Source organism: Microtus oregoni, unplaced genomic scaffold, assembly GCF_018167655.1.
Source record: "Microtus oregoni isolate MIOR12 unplaced genomic scaffold, Mior012 000005F_ref0000423, whole genome shotgun sequence".
In the NCBI taxonomy this organism is placed as follows: domain Eukaryota; kingdom Metazoa; phylum Chordata; class Mammalia; order Rodentia; family Cricetidae; genus Microtus; species Microtus oregoni.
The window spans coordinates 5,582,307-5,596,843 of NW_024543064.1; the positions used below are offsets into that span (position 1 = coordinate 5,582,307).

The following is a 14,537-nucleotide window of genomic DNA, read 5'->3' on the forward strand; positions in this document are numbered from 1 at the left end:
TGATAAGTGACACCCCAGCCACAAGGGATTTATGACCTAAATCATAAATCAGCCCCTGAGGACTGTGGGCAGCCCCTGAACCCTGAGAACTCGGTCTTGAAACTTCTGTGTGTGCTTTTTATTGGGGTTGGGAGCTAGGTGGGACTCAGTCACCTTCTGCATATCCCTAAAGGAGTCTGACCACTCTGCCCAGAGGTGTTAAAGGACAGAAGGGGATTATGTAGGAAAGACTGCCGAGAGCCTGGACGATGAGTGTCGCAATGCCTATTTTGTTTAAAAAAAAAAAAAACAAAAAAAAAACTCTTAAATACATATTTTTAGACCTCCTAACACCCAATATGGTTTGATTTTTAAAAGCAAAAATAGTTGATTTATTCTGTAAATTCATTTTTCCTCCCCCCCCCCCCCAAAGACAGGGTAGCTTTGTCTTTGTAGCTTTGTATCTTGTTCAGGAACTCACTTTGTAGACCAGGCTGACCTCGAACTCATAGAGATCCGCCTGCCTCTACCTCTCGAGTTTTGGGATTAAACGCGTGTGCCACCACCACCCAGCTTTTTATTTTGTTTTGTTTTCATTTTTCTTAATTCATAGTGATGATTGTCAATGCAGTTTAGTCAACCTGGGATTTTATTTCTTGGAAAGGCTCACCCCATGAATAAAGGTTTAATCTTGTACGTGTAGACAGTTCTTACGTTAGCCGTTGTTGATCTCCCCTCACTTTACCTCTCAGGGCAGACCCTTGCGGGAACAGCAAGAAGTAGCCGCTGCCGTCATTCAGCGCTGTTACAGAAAGTACAAACAGGTAAACTTAGCTGTGTGTCACAGGAGGAAACAGCACCTGTCCACCCTGCCCAGGCCTCAGAGGATGCTGCTGTGCAGTTTGGCTAAAAGTGCCACATCCAACTCTTGATAGCAAAGGCCTGATTTGAATTGTTTTGATTAAAAACCAAAGGAAGGACTGGAGAGATGGCTCAGCAGTTGAGTGCACTGTCTGTCCTTCCAGAGGTTCTGAGTTCAATTCCCAGCAACCACATGGTGGTTCACAACCATCTGTAATGAGATCTGATGCCCTTTTCTGGCCTGCAGATATACATGCAGTACAGAACACTGTATTTATAATAAATAAATCACAAAAAGGAAGAAAAGAATCAGGAAAAGAAAGCAGCATTCTGCCACCAAGCTTTAGTTAGCAGAGACACGAATGACAGCAGGCCTTGCTCACAGAGATCATGCTGCACAGTACAGCTTGTGGGGTAGCCGCGCTGCATCGAGGGGCAGGGTATGCATGCCCATCTTCCAGGAGCACCATAGCCCCCTCGTAGCTGCTTGTGGGGTAGCCGCACTGCATCGAGGGGCAGGGTATGCATGCCCATCTTCCAGGAGCACCATAGCCCCCTCGTAGCTGCTTGTGGGGTAGCCGCGCTGCATCGAGGAGCAGTGTATGTATGCCCATCTTCCAGGAGCACCATAGCCCTCTCATAGCTACTCTAAGCAGAGAGTTTTATTTCCATTCACAGACGAAGAAGCAGGCTCAGAGAAATGTTAGTTTATAGATACCGAGGTGGTTATAAAATACTAAAAATTGGGCTGAAGAGGTGGCTCAGTGGTTAAGAGCAGTGACTGTTCTTCCAAAAGTCTTAAGTTCAATTCCCAGCAACTACATGGTGGCTCACAGCATTCTGCAATGTAATGAGTTCTGGTGCCCTCTTCTGGGTTGCAGGTGTGCACACAGGCAGAACACTGTATACATAATAAATAAATAAATCTTTTAAAAAATAATAAAACAAAATACTGAAACTTTCCTTATTAAGTTTAGACCAGTTTCTATGTTGAAATTTGGTCATATTACTTAGAACAGTGGCACAAGCCTCCAGTCCCAGCATTCAAAGACCAAGATCGCACGTTCAAGGCCATCCTGGACTCACTATTATACACACACACACACACACACACACACAAATAAATGCATGCACAGGCATGTACACACACGCTGTCAGTTCTGTAGAATAATTTAGAATGCCTTATTTTATTGGGTTTTGGCTAAGCTTTGCATTCTACATAAAGGGTATTATACTAAGATGTATAATAATTGCAGAGAAATTTGGGGCCCCATGTTGTTCTTCAGACCTAGAATTTTAGTTTCTAATGTGAATTGCTGGGGTTTTTTTCTTTTGTTTTTCAAGCTTCTCCTTTAGACTTTGTCAGTGGGCAGAAAAACAAGGACTAGCTCTTGAGTCAGAGATCCCAGACACTGAAGGTTTATTGTGCAAACGCTGACACCGCAGCCCTATGTCTCAGATCAGTGAACAGGCTTCAGGTTAGCAATAGATGGTACACACAGATGGGAGGGTTAAAGTCTGTGATGACAACAGGTACTTCCAAAAAGAAGAAAGAAAGAAAGAAAGAAAGAAAGAAAGCTGCTGAATGTCACCTGCGGCTAGGGAGATGGAAGGGGTTATCTTTGGAAATGGTGACACTTGAGACTGATATTTTAGAAGGCGGAAGGCAGTAATATAGCCAGGCTGCCTTTTCTTTGGTTTTGGTTTTGGTTTTGGTTGGGAGCTGCACTGATTTTGGGTTTTGGTTTGTTTCCTGTATTCGGTAATCTAACGGTATTGTATTTTCTGTTTCTCCCCAAGCTGACATGGATAGCCTTGAAGGTAATGCTATACCCAGTCCTCTCACAGACCATTCCACCAGAGTCACAGACTGCACACCCGTCACCAAACACACATTCTTTGCCAGACCACCTAGTCATACCACATCTATCCTTGGGGACCTGTGAATTTTCTAGTAGACTTGGCTTGCGCTTTGATAGTAGGTAGACATTTTTATGACCAGGCCAGTCCACCAGATCAGTGACTTTGAACCTCGTGAATATTAAGCAAATACCGTATTTCTGTGGTAGGCTTCACGGTGATCCCAAGGATCAGAACATGCTCTATCGTCAGGCCAAAGTGACGAGACTCGGAGAAGCTCTGTAGGATGCAGTGTTCTTACCTTAAAGGACTTTTGGTTGGGTGGAAGTGGATGTAAAGCATGTCAGAAGAGATCAGAGTGATTTGCTTTTTGGACATTCTGAGAAGTCAGTTTCCTTCCCTTGTGTTACGGCACAGCTAAGGATGCAGTTAGGCATGGAGGGTGGGGTTCTGAGTAGTTTCTCCCCTTATAATAGTAAGTTGCCTTCTTCATGTGACTTCACTGTGTCAGAAACTTGAGACTGGTTGAGAAGCAGGCCTGGTCACTGGGCTGTGGCTGTGGAGCATGTTGGGTTGAAGGCCTCTGCCACTGGCCTCTAAGCAGCTCACAACTCTGGCAGCCTTCCAAGGTCATTGCATGGCCACTGTGTGGGTCTAATGAGTATTAATCTTTTGCAGGGTGAAATGGCTTAAAGGTGTCAGCGTTTCATGATAAGCCTTGTTTTTGGGACTTTGTAGCTCCGTTAGAAACTTGGCATGGAGCAAATTGGTTAGAAAGAGGTGCTGACTGCTAGGTGGCACAGAATGAGTAGAGTCAGGAGGCATAGTAAGGGTTAAAGCAATATCCAATTGGATAGCAAATGCTCATCTTAAAACACTGCTTAAATGTTACATTCTAATTGTTTTGGACTCAAGTGTCTTAAATATACTAGAGATCGTCAGAAGAGGCAGAATAAGATGCTGTCTGAGGATGAAAGGGCCGTGCTGCCTGCAGACTGTCCTGAAAGTGGTTCATTCTATTTTGGAAGACTAGATGGAAGATAGCTGTTGGAGTTTTGGAGTCAGCCCCATCAAAGATGAGAGTAGGAAGGAGGGGTTCTTACCTCCTGAGCTCAGAGGACTTTTGGCTCCCGTTGTTATTGTCCCGTTCCTTCTGTGTCCCCTGCAGTATGCACTTTACAAAAAGATGACCCAGGCGGCCATCCTCATCCAGAGCAAATTCCGAAGTTACTATGAGCAGAAACGGTTCCAGCAGAGCCGGCGAGCTGCAGTGCTGATCCAGAACTTCTACCGGAGTTACAAGAAGTGTGGCAGGAGACGGCCAGCCCGCAGGACAGCAGTCATCGTGCAGCAAAAGCTTAGGTGGGTCACATGTCTGCAGGGCGCGGGGGAAGACCTGCCTGGCATGGTTCAGGGCCTGAGACGCGGCAGCAGCTCCGTTTCCAGCTACTCCAGGTGTTGTGGCTTTGTCTAGCAATACCTGTGTTGTTCTCTCTCTGAGATCCTTTCTGTAACTGCCACATGTTACTTGAATGTCACTGGCTAACTTCAGTATAAGTTAAAATGTGTCAAAACTAAATTTTATACTTAACGAGGCATCATTCTGCAGTGTTCCGAACTCACTAATTACTTAGAAAGAGTACTTAAAGCTCGGTGACTACATCTGAGAGAGTAGCAGCCTGAAGATTAAAAACAGAAAATAGCCTAAAGAGAGTATCAAGCTCAGACGACTTAATTCCTGCACTGAGGAGGTCTGGCTACTGCCAGAAGGCCTATTTCCACCAAAAGAAAACAACTGGGAAAGACCTGGGTATGGCGGTACACACCTGTAATCCCAAAATTCTAGAGGCTGCGTCGGGGATCATGAGCTAGAGGCCAGCCTAGCCTACACAGCAAACCCCTGTCTTACCCCAGACAGACAGACATATGTTGTAAGAGCATATGGAGGTATCCTCTGGATTTTAATCTTCATATTGCCTCCTTAAAGCTTGGGAGAGGGCCATAGCTCTGTTGGCAGAGTGCTTGTGCCTAGCGTGCACAAAGCCCTGGGGTCATATCCGACATCACGTAACTGGTCAAGGTAGCACATGGTTATAGTCCCAGCAGTTGGGAGATGAAGGCAGGAAAATCACTGGGGGTTTGCCAGCCTGAGATACAGGAGCCACTGCCTCAGACACAGAAAACAAAGGCATGGGAGAGTCACTGTGGGAGCAGCGTGTGCTTCGCAGTTGGACGTGTGACACAAACCATTTAACTGGAAGTCTCCTAGCCTGTAAATCAGAACACTTCTCAGTGTCTGTGCTATAAGCTTTATGGAACCTTTCTTGTGACGATAATGTTTTGGCTTTTTCAGGAGCAGTTTGCTGACCAAAAAGCAGGACCAAGCTGCTCGAAAAATAATGAGGTTTCTACGTCGCTGTCGTCACAGGTACACCAAGTCCTTATCTCTCACTGTGCTCATCAATAGTAACCAAACAGCCCTGACCTTCCTAGCCATTGGCTGGCTCTGTGTAGTGCTAGTGACCTCCAGCAAGCGTGGGGTAAGCACTCCAGTCATACCAGGGTGGTGGAACTCTAGGCACCGCCACTTGGGCTGGAACGATTTGAGAAGGTGTGTGTGTCTGACCATGGAGACCCAAAACCATGTCTTCCTGTTTTGATTTGGGCGTGCATGTAATTTACTTGGACTTAGCTTTTAGTTCAAATTTCTCTTTAACCTCTTTAACTCATATGCCAGTTCGCATTACTCTGCTAATAGACATCCACACAGAAAATCAAGGAGAAAAGAAAAAAGACGCTTAAATGCCATCTAGTGTTTTGCCTGTGGAAGTTCCACTAAGCAGTTGGTGCCCTCTGCTGGACATGTAGAAGATAGTATTTCCATTCAGTTGACCACAGAGAGCCAGTCTGATTTGGTCCAAGGTGAGAGCAGGGAACACAGAGGACAGAGCATCTTCTCATGGAGCCATGCTGGAGGAGGCTTTCCTCAGATGGGAGCTTTCTTGGTGAAGACAGACTTCCGGGGCTGGAGAAGAGCCTCGCTTTCTCTCCGTAGATGAAGTCAGGAGTCTGTAACAGTGGCCGCTGGCGCTGCACTGAGACTCCCCTCCATGGTTTCCCAGGCACCAGCAGCTGTGCGTGTGAGAGCAGAAGACTCGAGCTGGCTCCCTGCTGCCTGCTCTCTGCTGTTGATCCATCCCGAAAGCCTTGCATTCAGTTTCATGTCAGAGCTTTCACTTCAGTTTTTCTTACTCTTAAAACCATTTAAGTTGCTAATATTTGAAAATACTTTGCCCTTGAGACTTGCTTGAAGTTTAACTGGGAACTTAAACTCTTACTTAAGTCAACACATACACACATCTGTGTGACTATAGAAAGAAATATGCATAAAACCTTAAAGAGTAAGTGTTAAGATGCCAGACAGTCTCTAGATGGAACACGGGACATCAGGTACATCCCCTGGATGCTGTCTTCCCTGCCTTGGATCAAGGTTTCACCTCCACCACCACCACCACCCTCTCCTACTCCTGCCCCAGGAGCTAGCACATGAAATACCAGTGTGAATAAGCTGACTGAGGAAGTCCTGGCAGGAAAGGGATAGTAAACTATAGAGTGTTCTTCACATAACGAAAGTGATTCTGCATGTTTTCCCAGAGTCCTTCTCCTGTCTGCTGTTACGCCTTGTGTTTCAGTTAGCAGTTGTGCGCTCACAACCTGGTAGGACAGCTGAGTTTCTTCAGTTGGTAAAATACCTTGAACTCCCTAGGTTCTTTTTCTTATACCCTCACGTGGTCACTGCCCCCCCCCCTTCTTTTGCCTGTAGAATGAGAGTCCCCAAAAGACTGTCCAGCACAGGGACTGGTAGACTTAACCCCTATGCAGTCACTGCTCTACTTGATGAGGCTGGTTCATCTGCTCCAGACCCTGACGCTGCTCTTGAGGCCATTTCCAAGAGCATTTGAAGGTTAAACTGCTGTGTTGAGTTCAGATGCACGTGAGAAAAGGAGTGTAGGCAACGCTACCTGAAACCCTGCACTGAGTTTCCAGTGTGTGTTCCTTCTGAGGGTGTGGTCTGTGTTTACAGTGGGCGAGTTGAATGAGTAAGATATTGAAAATATGATTGCATAAAAGGCTGCTTCCTAACATAGGCTGGACAGAGGAACCCTGCTCTTACCTCTGAGCTGCTGGGAAGAATTTGCCGAATGTCTCACCTGTCTTGAGTTTCTGCTCTAACCAGTGGGGCTGGCAAGGTCTGCTGTGAAGAGAGCATCAGGTTTGGGGCTGTGTCTGCTCACAGTTTGCAGCAAAATAAAGACTGTTGCTCTTTTGTTGGCCTTCTGTGGTTCAGATGATAGAAAATTGTACAAGCCAACAGCAGGAGCCTTTGCATATTGGCTGGGAAGTGTGTATTACTCTCCATTTTTGTGTGTTCATTTAGCATCTCATTAAGGAACATGGCGAAGCCCTGGACCTCTCTCCTGAGGGTTATTTTAACTTGTGTTTTCCCTGGATGTGTGCAGACCATTCTGGTTTGCTTAGCACTGCTTTCAGGAGCAGCACTGTCATGGTTGTTGTCTGTTAGAAGCATTACAGTCTATATTAAATAGAAAACTTCGTGGTACCCTCTCAACAAGGTAGGTAGACAGTGGCCTCAGAAATCGGCAGGTGTCCCATTTCTAAATCATTTGACCCCCAATGGTTTTTAAAAGCAAGTTGATGGGTTTTCTTCCTGCTCATTTCATATCCCCTGCCATCACCCTTCTCTTCCTTCCCCACTGAAGAAAACACTTGGTAGTCTCTGGTTGACATAAAGCTATTGCTAAGATTTCTGCTGTGACCCTCACATGCTAATAGCTCTCTGGTGTTGTTTTACTGTCTAAAGCCCCCTGGTGGACCATAGGCTGTACAAAAGGGTGAGTTTAGCTGCCTGCTAGCCAGTTTACCCTTATCTTCCATTTTCAATATTTTGCTTTTTGCTTGCTTGCATGGGGCTGCAGCGTAGGTTTGCCAGTAAGTTTCACATCCATTCTGAATGAAAAATAAAATACAAACTAACCCTGACTACTAACACTGCTGTTTTATGCAACAGGAGAGCAGTCACTTAAGGTAGAGGTTCATATGCATGAGGAAGTGTGAGGGAGGGACCTTTTGAGACCACTGCCCAGCATGCTCAGACCAGGTGGAGTGCCTTCCACACAGGTCTTCCTGCTTACATGAAGCTGTATTACAAGGAAAATTCAGCAAGTGGTTTTGTAATTACAATACCTGGCTACATCTTTTCCCCAACTTTCATTTTCTCAAAATTTCTTAGGCAAAAAAAGCCCATTAGGAAGTACTAGGCTTTTTTAAAAAAAAAAATTATTTATAGATACTACTTCCCTGTCACCCTGCCCCTAGAGTTCAGTTTTTAAATCACTCTTCCCTTGTGCTGTGAGGAAAGTGAAGCTACGGCGCTGCCCTTCAGAGCCTGCCTAGGACACTGAGCGTACACAAAAGGCTCGCTGGATGTCAGCACTGAACTGCAGTTACCGATGAAAACATGTGAGCGATCTGAGCTGAGAGATTCGTGTCACATCTGGGAGTGGCTGCTCCAGAAGCATTTGTGTTTTAAAGACAGTGTCTTGACTAGTAGGCAGTAGACATTGCCAGTGTTCCCGTGGTCTGAGAATATGATCCCAGTTTGCAGATAGGCACAGGAGCATCGGCAAGTGCAGCTGAAATGCATTGTAAGGCACAGGAAACCTTCATAAAGCTCACAGCATTGGACTGGAACCTGAGTAAACTCTGGTAACTTTTTCTTATGTAACACTTGAGAGGACGCTAGATCGGTGTTGCATGGAGGTTACCTCTGTCGGCCTCTACAGGCTGCTGCCTTGCCAACTTGATATGACAATGAGTTTTTATAGGTTTTTCCTGAGTAGTGACTTATGTGTAGAACAGTTGTGACTGCTTTAAAATCAGAAATAAAACAAGCCAACTATGAATAGCTGCTGAAGGAGAAACTTGGAAACAAAACCAGAAACCCAGCTATGCTGGTAACTTCAGCGGTTCCCACTCTAATGTTAGACAGTTGTTTACCATTTGAAAAGAGCATTCAGGTCCCATGTGGTAGAGCCTCTTGGAGATATCTGTGCCTGAAGTAGACGAGGCTCCACCTCATCCACTGCATACACAGATAACACTTGTTTTCATCAGACATGACAGCGACCCCTCCAGGAAGACAGGTGCATGGCCTAGCACTCAGTTTAACTCAGGGGTAGTAGCTTGCATGTTAAATGCGGTTCGTAGAGCCTGCTGAAAGGAACGGACCTTTTATTAGAAGTGGTTGCTTACGCACTTTTGAAGCTTGTTAGTTTCGGGTATGTCAGTGGTGATCATTGTCAAGAGCACATTTTCTAAAGGTGATCTCAGTGCCAACTGGAGTCCCTACTTTAATTTCTCTAGTGCCTGCTGCATTCTGCCATGAACTCGAAGACTCCCACTCATGCATGGGAAGCTGGAATTTCATAACATCCCTCATGCCTCACGCAGTCAGGGAGCTTGAGAGAGAGGAGTCAGGAGGGTTTGAGGGTCCTTCTGGGATGGGACCATTTATCTAGCTCTTTATTGAGAAATGACTTGTCTATGGCTTTGCAGTTGCCAATAAGATCTCCTCTCCCTCTCTCTTCCTCAGAAACCTGCAGTGGCAACCCCCCCCCCACCCGTTTGTAGTCCCCAAGTGGAACTCCTTGGGAGCTGAGCATTCCCTCAGTATACCTGGGATGGCATGTCAAAGAGGATAACATGCTTATTCTGTTAGTTTGTAAAGTACAGAAAATCAGTCAGAGGTTTATGTGTTAAGAAGTAATGGAAATGGACAGTTAAATTTCATGATGCAGTGTGAACCATGCTGTTGACCAAACTCTTAGGTCCACAGCAGAAGGACCGCCACAAAGGTAGGCGCCACCATCAGCAGTTTTAGGACACCACGGGCTCGTCCCAGCTGCAGGGTGACCCAAAATTACCTCTGTGTCTGAGAAAGGACACCAGTACCCTTCTAGTGCAGGTCATTTGTGTCTGGCCTTTCACCCAGGCTTACCTCCTGATTTACCCAGTAACTGAAAATGGAGTTACCAACTTCTTAATAAGCTTGTGGGAAGGTTTTTGGCTTGGGGCTTTGTTTTCTTTCTTTCTTCTCTTAGATACATTAGTTTTCTGTTAAGGTTTAAGAAAATTTCCAAAGGTCTATAGGGGAAGTACCATTTTCCACACGGACTTCTGATGTGTCTCATATAGTGTTGCCCAGTTTTATAGCCAAACCACTGAGATACTTGTTCAGGAAACAACTTGGCCTCAAGGTGTTGATATAATTGGCTGAAAATGCATGAGAACACAAAGATACAGATTGGTTTTGCTCTTCTGTTTTGAGGACAGTCCTTTTGTGTCCCTCATAAATGAGGGAGGCCATTCTCGGTATTTCCTAGACAGGTGTCTCCTTTCCCCACAGTCAAGGAGGGCTATGATCCCTGTGGCATTTAATAACCTGTATTTGGAAATGACTGCTTTTCTGCTCATGTTCAGTAAAGGCGGGTGCAGGTCTCAGTCTCTCTTAGAGGAAGAAGAGGTAACATGTTCAATCACAAATATTTAGGCCACAGGTTTTCCTGTATTTGAGAACTGGGTTTTAAACCCTTTCCTTTTTGCAGCAGGTTGTTACCAGCTTCTGGAAGTTACAAACCAGCATTTGCTTTGCTGTGTCCTTTTATCCAAGGGACCATTTTCTGACCCCACTTGAAAGGGTACTGCTGTAGAAAGGCCAACAGTTGGTCAAGGGCCCACACACGTGTTAGCTAAATCTTTAGTAAAATAGGCATGAGGTTTGGATTCCAAGTGTCCCCGTGCATTCAAGAAGTCAGAAATGAATGTGGAATAATGTGTCATGAATCTCAAAGTAATTGTGTCTCACTTGCCTCTTTTAGGAAATGAATATTTTTGGAACACAGTGGTGTGTGTTAAATTGCAGACAACATGCTCTCTGTCATTCTTATTGGGCCTCTCTGTCTTTTTTATTTTGCAATCCAAATGAGATTTCTGGAATATGGCAAGATCTCTCTTTTCCTAAATCCCCCACAAGCTGTTGCAGCCCTGAGAGCAACAGGTAACTAACTAGAAAGCAGCATCAGGCTGCCTTGTGGATTTTTGACGGCCAGTACCGTGAGACTCTGCCTGCTGAAAGCCACTGACTCATGAAGCATTTCTCTGGCTGAGCGGCTTTGCCTGACGCTTTTCCCATGGACCATTGTTCGCTAGGGTTTCTGAAGCAGGCCTTTTCCATTTATTCATGAATTCTCACTAGACATCTGATGGAGTCAACCCTGTGGGCTTCTGCTGGCTTTCAGGGCTTTGCTTTTACATTACTCGAGTCCATTATAATGCAGCTTTCTCTCTGTTTGTAGTTGAGATTGTACTGTCATGGTATCTCAGAGTGTCAATTATTTACAGCCTAGAATGCTCGAAAAAAATCGTGGGCTTTTCTGGTAATGTTAATATTTGAAAGATCACAACTCAAAGGCTTCATGTCCTGATTTTCTGTACCTCCAAGCTAGCCGAGTACCTTCCAGATTACTGATAGGAGAGTCAGAAATACAGTCCTGGGCATGGTGAGATGGTTCAGTGGTTACGAACACTTGCTGTTCTTGCAGAAGATGGAAGTTGGGTTCATGGCATCCACCTGTAGCTCCAGCTCCAGGGGAGAGCATCTACACTTTTGTGCATATGCCTCACATAGACATGCACACATGTGCATAATTAAAAATAGAAATGTGGTTTTTATAGCTCTCCTTAAAGGAAACAAACAATGCCTATTGCCCTTATAAGAACCGTAGCTTCTGTCCTGTATTTGTCTGTAGTCTGACATGGAAAACTAGTTTGCCTGTCTTCTGGGTAATGGGATTCAGAAACAAGTACAATTCATTCATAGATAGCTAGATAATAGGCACTTCTTTCTTAGTACTGTATGAGCCTCGTATTTGTAATTCTTTAAGAAAACCCATACCTCAGCAATCCTTAGCTGCTGTGAGCACAAGGTTGACTAAGTACCTGCGCTCTAAGCTGTCTGGGCAGTAAACACAAGTTCTGCATTTTCAGCTAGGAATCTAACTTCACAAATTCAGGCCTATGTTTACCAAGTTCATGTACTGAACCTGTCTAGAGCACAGGAGATACCAAGCAAAATGGTTCAGACATTTGATTCTGGTTTGAGTAAAACAAAAATGAATTATTTTTCCACTGAATTTTTTAGTTTCTGTTATATGAACACATTTATAAGATGAAGTTGTCAGTAACCATTTAGGGCCAGTGATACGGCTCAGTGAGTAGAGGTTCCTGCTGCACTCACTGGAGTTGGATTCTCAGAATTTATGATAGAGGGGGAACATGGACTCCTGAAAGTGCCCTCTGGACTTGGCATGTGCACGTACCTGCGTGCGCACATGCACTAAAATAAAAATTTAAAGAAACATCTTAAAGAATGCTAAACAGGCATGATAGTTAATGTAGAAACACGTATCTCTTGTCGCTCATGGAGAATAAACACATGAGCAAGGAGGAAGACACAGACATGATTGTTAAACTTCACGTCTTTCTGGTTGATAAAGGTTTAGTGATTATCTAGGTCTGTGACTAATAAGGCAATATTGATTTTTTTTGTAAAAAAAAATTTGAAATACTTGAAATTTCCATTTCTTAGAATTTGTTGAAAAATTCAATTACTTCAGATATCATCCAAAATCAATTTAGAGGTATAAACTTTCTTTGGAGGCAATATAACTTGAATACATGACTTTATCTGCCTGGTATTTGATTTAAAGGAAAACGTAGACACCTATTCCATCTTGTTATCTGCTCAAATGCTGTGAAGCCCCTTTGTGATGTCAGTAGGACAGGTGGCACAGGTCTGTTTCCTGCTGTCTCGGGTGAGTTGGTATCAAAAGGGCATGTCTGTCTAGCATGGCAGGCTGTCTTCTGGGATTACAGGCATATTCTTTATGCATGGTTCAGGGTTCCAGAATTGTTACAACAGGGGCATTTTGTATGAGGGTGTTCCCCCCATAACATTGTAATTAAATTCAATACAGCACTTCATGGAGGATGCTATCCTAGAATGGAGAAAACAATCACTTTCAATTCCATCCAAAGTTATAGTATTTCTTCATATTTATTTTTCCTATTAAAGTCTTTTGGAATAAACAACATAGGAGGAATTTTTAAAAACCTGTCTGTTAGAAGCACTGAAGTGGAAGAGAATGGCTTTGAAGTCAAACAGACATGGGCTCAAACTGCTCTCTGTCATTTATCAGCTACACAAGTTGAGGCAGCCTGCTTGATTCCTATGAATCACGTTCTGCAGTTATAAATTAGAGAGAATGACTGTTAGAATACAGTCACTATAAGGTCACGGGTTTTCAGCAACCTTTGACGACACTGGAGTATGATTAGATTTTCTCCACACTCCCGTTTCTCTAGTTCACCCCTTAGCAGACATTTGTGTAAAGGAAAGTTCTACGGCATTTCACTCCTTTGACGTCGCTTATGTCCCAGGATAGTGTGAGAATTCCATGATGAGATTAACATACCTAAAAACTGGAATGTTCCCAGTTTTCCCATATAGATGTCTGTGTGTGGACACACCCCCTTCTTAGTGGTCTGTGAGAACATCACTAATTCATAATTACTTCAGCATTAATTTAAACTTTTGTGAAAACTTAATTGACATTAGTTCCAAAAGAAGTCGGTGGCGGAGTCGGGGGTGACTGCAAAATCAAATGTGACCAGTTTAACTAGATGAATAGTCTTTACTATGTCTATCCTGATGAACTGGTTATAGATTCTTTGATATGAAGTTGCCTAAAACATTTCACTCTCCTTTTTATTTCACATCAGTGATGAACTCAATGTGTGTAAAGCATTTCTGATGGTTCTAGAAGGGCTGTCTTTATGGGTGGTGCTATCAGATTCTGAAACTCTAGAAGTCTCAGCAGTGATGCTATGAATGAGTTCTGTGCTAATGCACAGACAAAACGTGGTATTTGACATAGCATGCACATCTTACAGGACTTTGGCAGATGGGTCTGCGTGAGCACAGAACTGCATGTCTGGAAGTGAGGTTGGCATCTATGCATGCCTTGCATTGTTCCAGCCAAAAGGGATGTTAGTCTAGATGCTGCATGTTTAAAAATTGAACACCAACCTATAGCATGTTTCAATTTTTAAGAAGCCATTTATCAAGTATGCATGTCCAAAAATAGGGGCCTGTAATCATACACAATTCTATACTGCAACATGATGCCACATCCTAGGATCTAATATACTATGGTATCCTTAACTGTTAAATGAATATTAAGCTAGATGGTGATGGTGCACACCTTTAAGCTAAGCACTGGGGAGGCAGAGGCAGGTGAACCTCTTGAGTTCAAGGCCAGCCTGGTTACAGAGAGAGTTCCAAGACAGCCAGGGTTACACAGAAGGACCCTGTCTAAAAAAAAAAAATAGCTTTAAGAAAGATGGACAAGACAGTTTGGGGATCACACTCCATTTATATAAATAACCCATACTAAGCTAGGTTTGGTATATTAAGTTAAATAAGCAAGTTTTCATATGTAACAGCGATTTAATATAAAGGATAAAGCTTTTCTTCCAAAAGAGTACATCTTCTCTCTCTGAAGAGATCATATCAGGGTTTCACAGTACTAAGAAATGATTCTGCTTCAAGGTTGTAAATATGAAAGTTCTTTAATTTCTTAGAATATATATTCCTTTCCATCCATTTCCAATAAATACAGCAGTACTTTATTTTGTTT

At 43.8% G+C, this 14,537-nt stretch overlaps 1 protein-coding gene across 10 annotated transcripts in view; it reads left to right on the forward strand.

The window, feature by feature from the left end:
- Positions 1-14,537, forward strand: part of LOC121447907 (calmodulin-binding transcription activator 1) — an 829,155-nt gene that overhangs the window by 810,278 nt on the left and 4,340 nt on the right. For 4 of the 10 annotated variants that reach the window (XM_041651176.1, XM_041651183.1, XM_041651181.1 and 1 more), the window contains 5 exons: positions 732-803; positions 2,641-2,661; positions 3,869-4,062; positions 5,054-5,128; positions 7,583-7,613. In XM_041651176.1, the coding sequence (XP_041507110.1) occupies positions 732-803; positions 2,641-2,661; positions 3,869-4,062; positions 5,054-5,128; positions 7,583-7,613 (393 nt within the window). The remainder of the gene's footprint in view (positions 1-731; positions 804-2,640; positions 2,662-3,868; positions 4,063-5,053; positions 5,129-7,582; positions 7,614-14,537) is intronic. The other 6 variants (XM_041651178.1, XM_041651184.1, XM_041651177.1 and 3 more) reach the window with 3 other exon arrangements.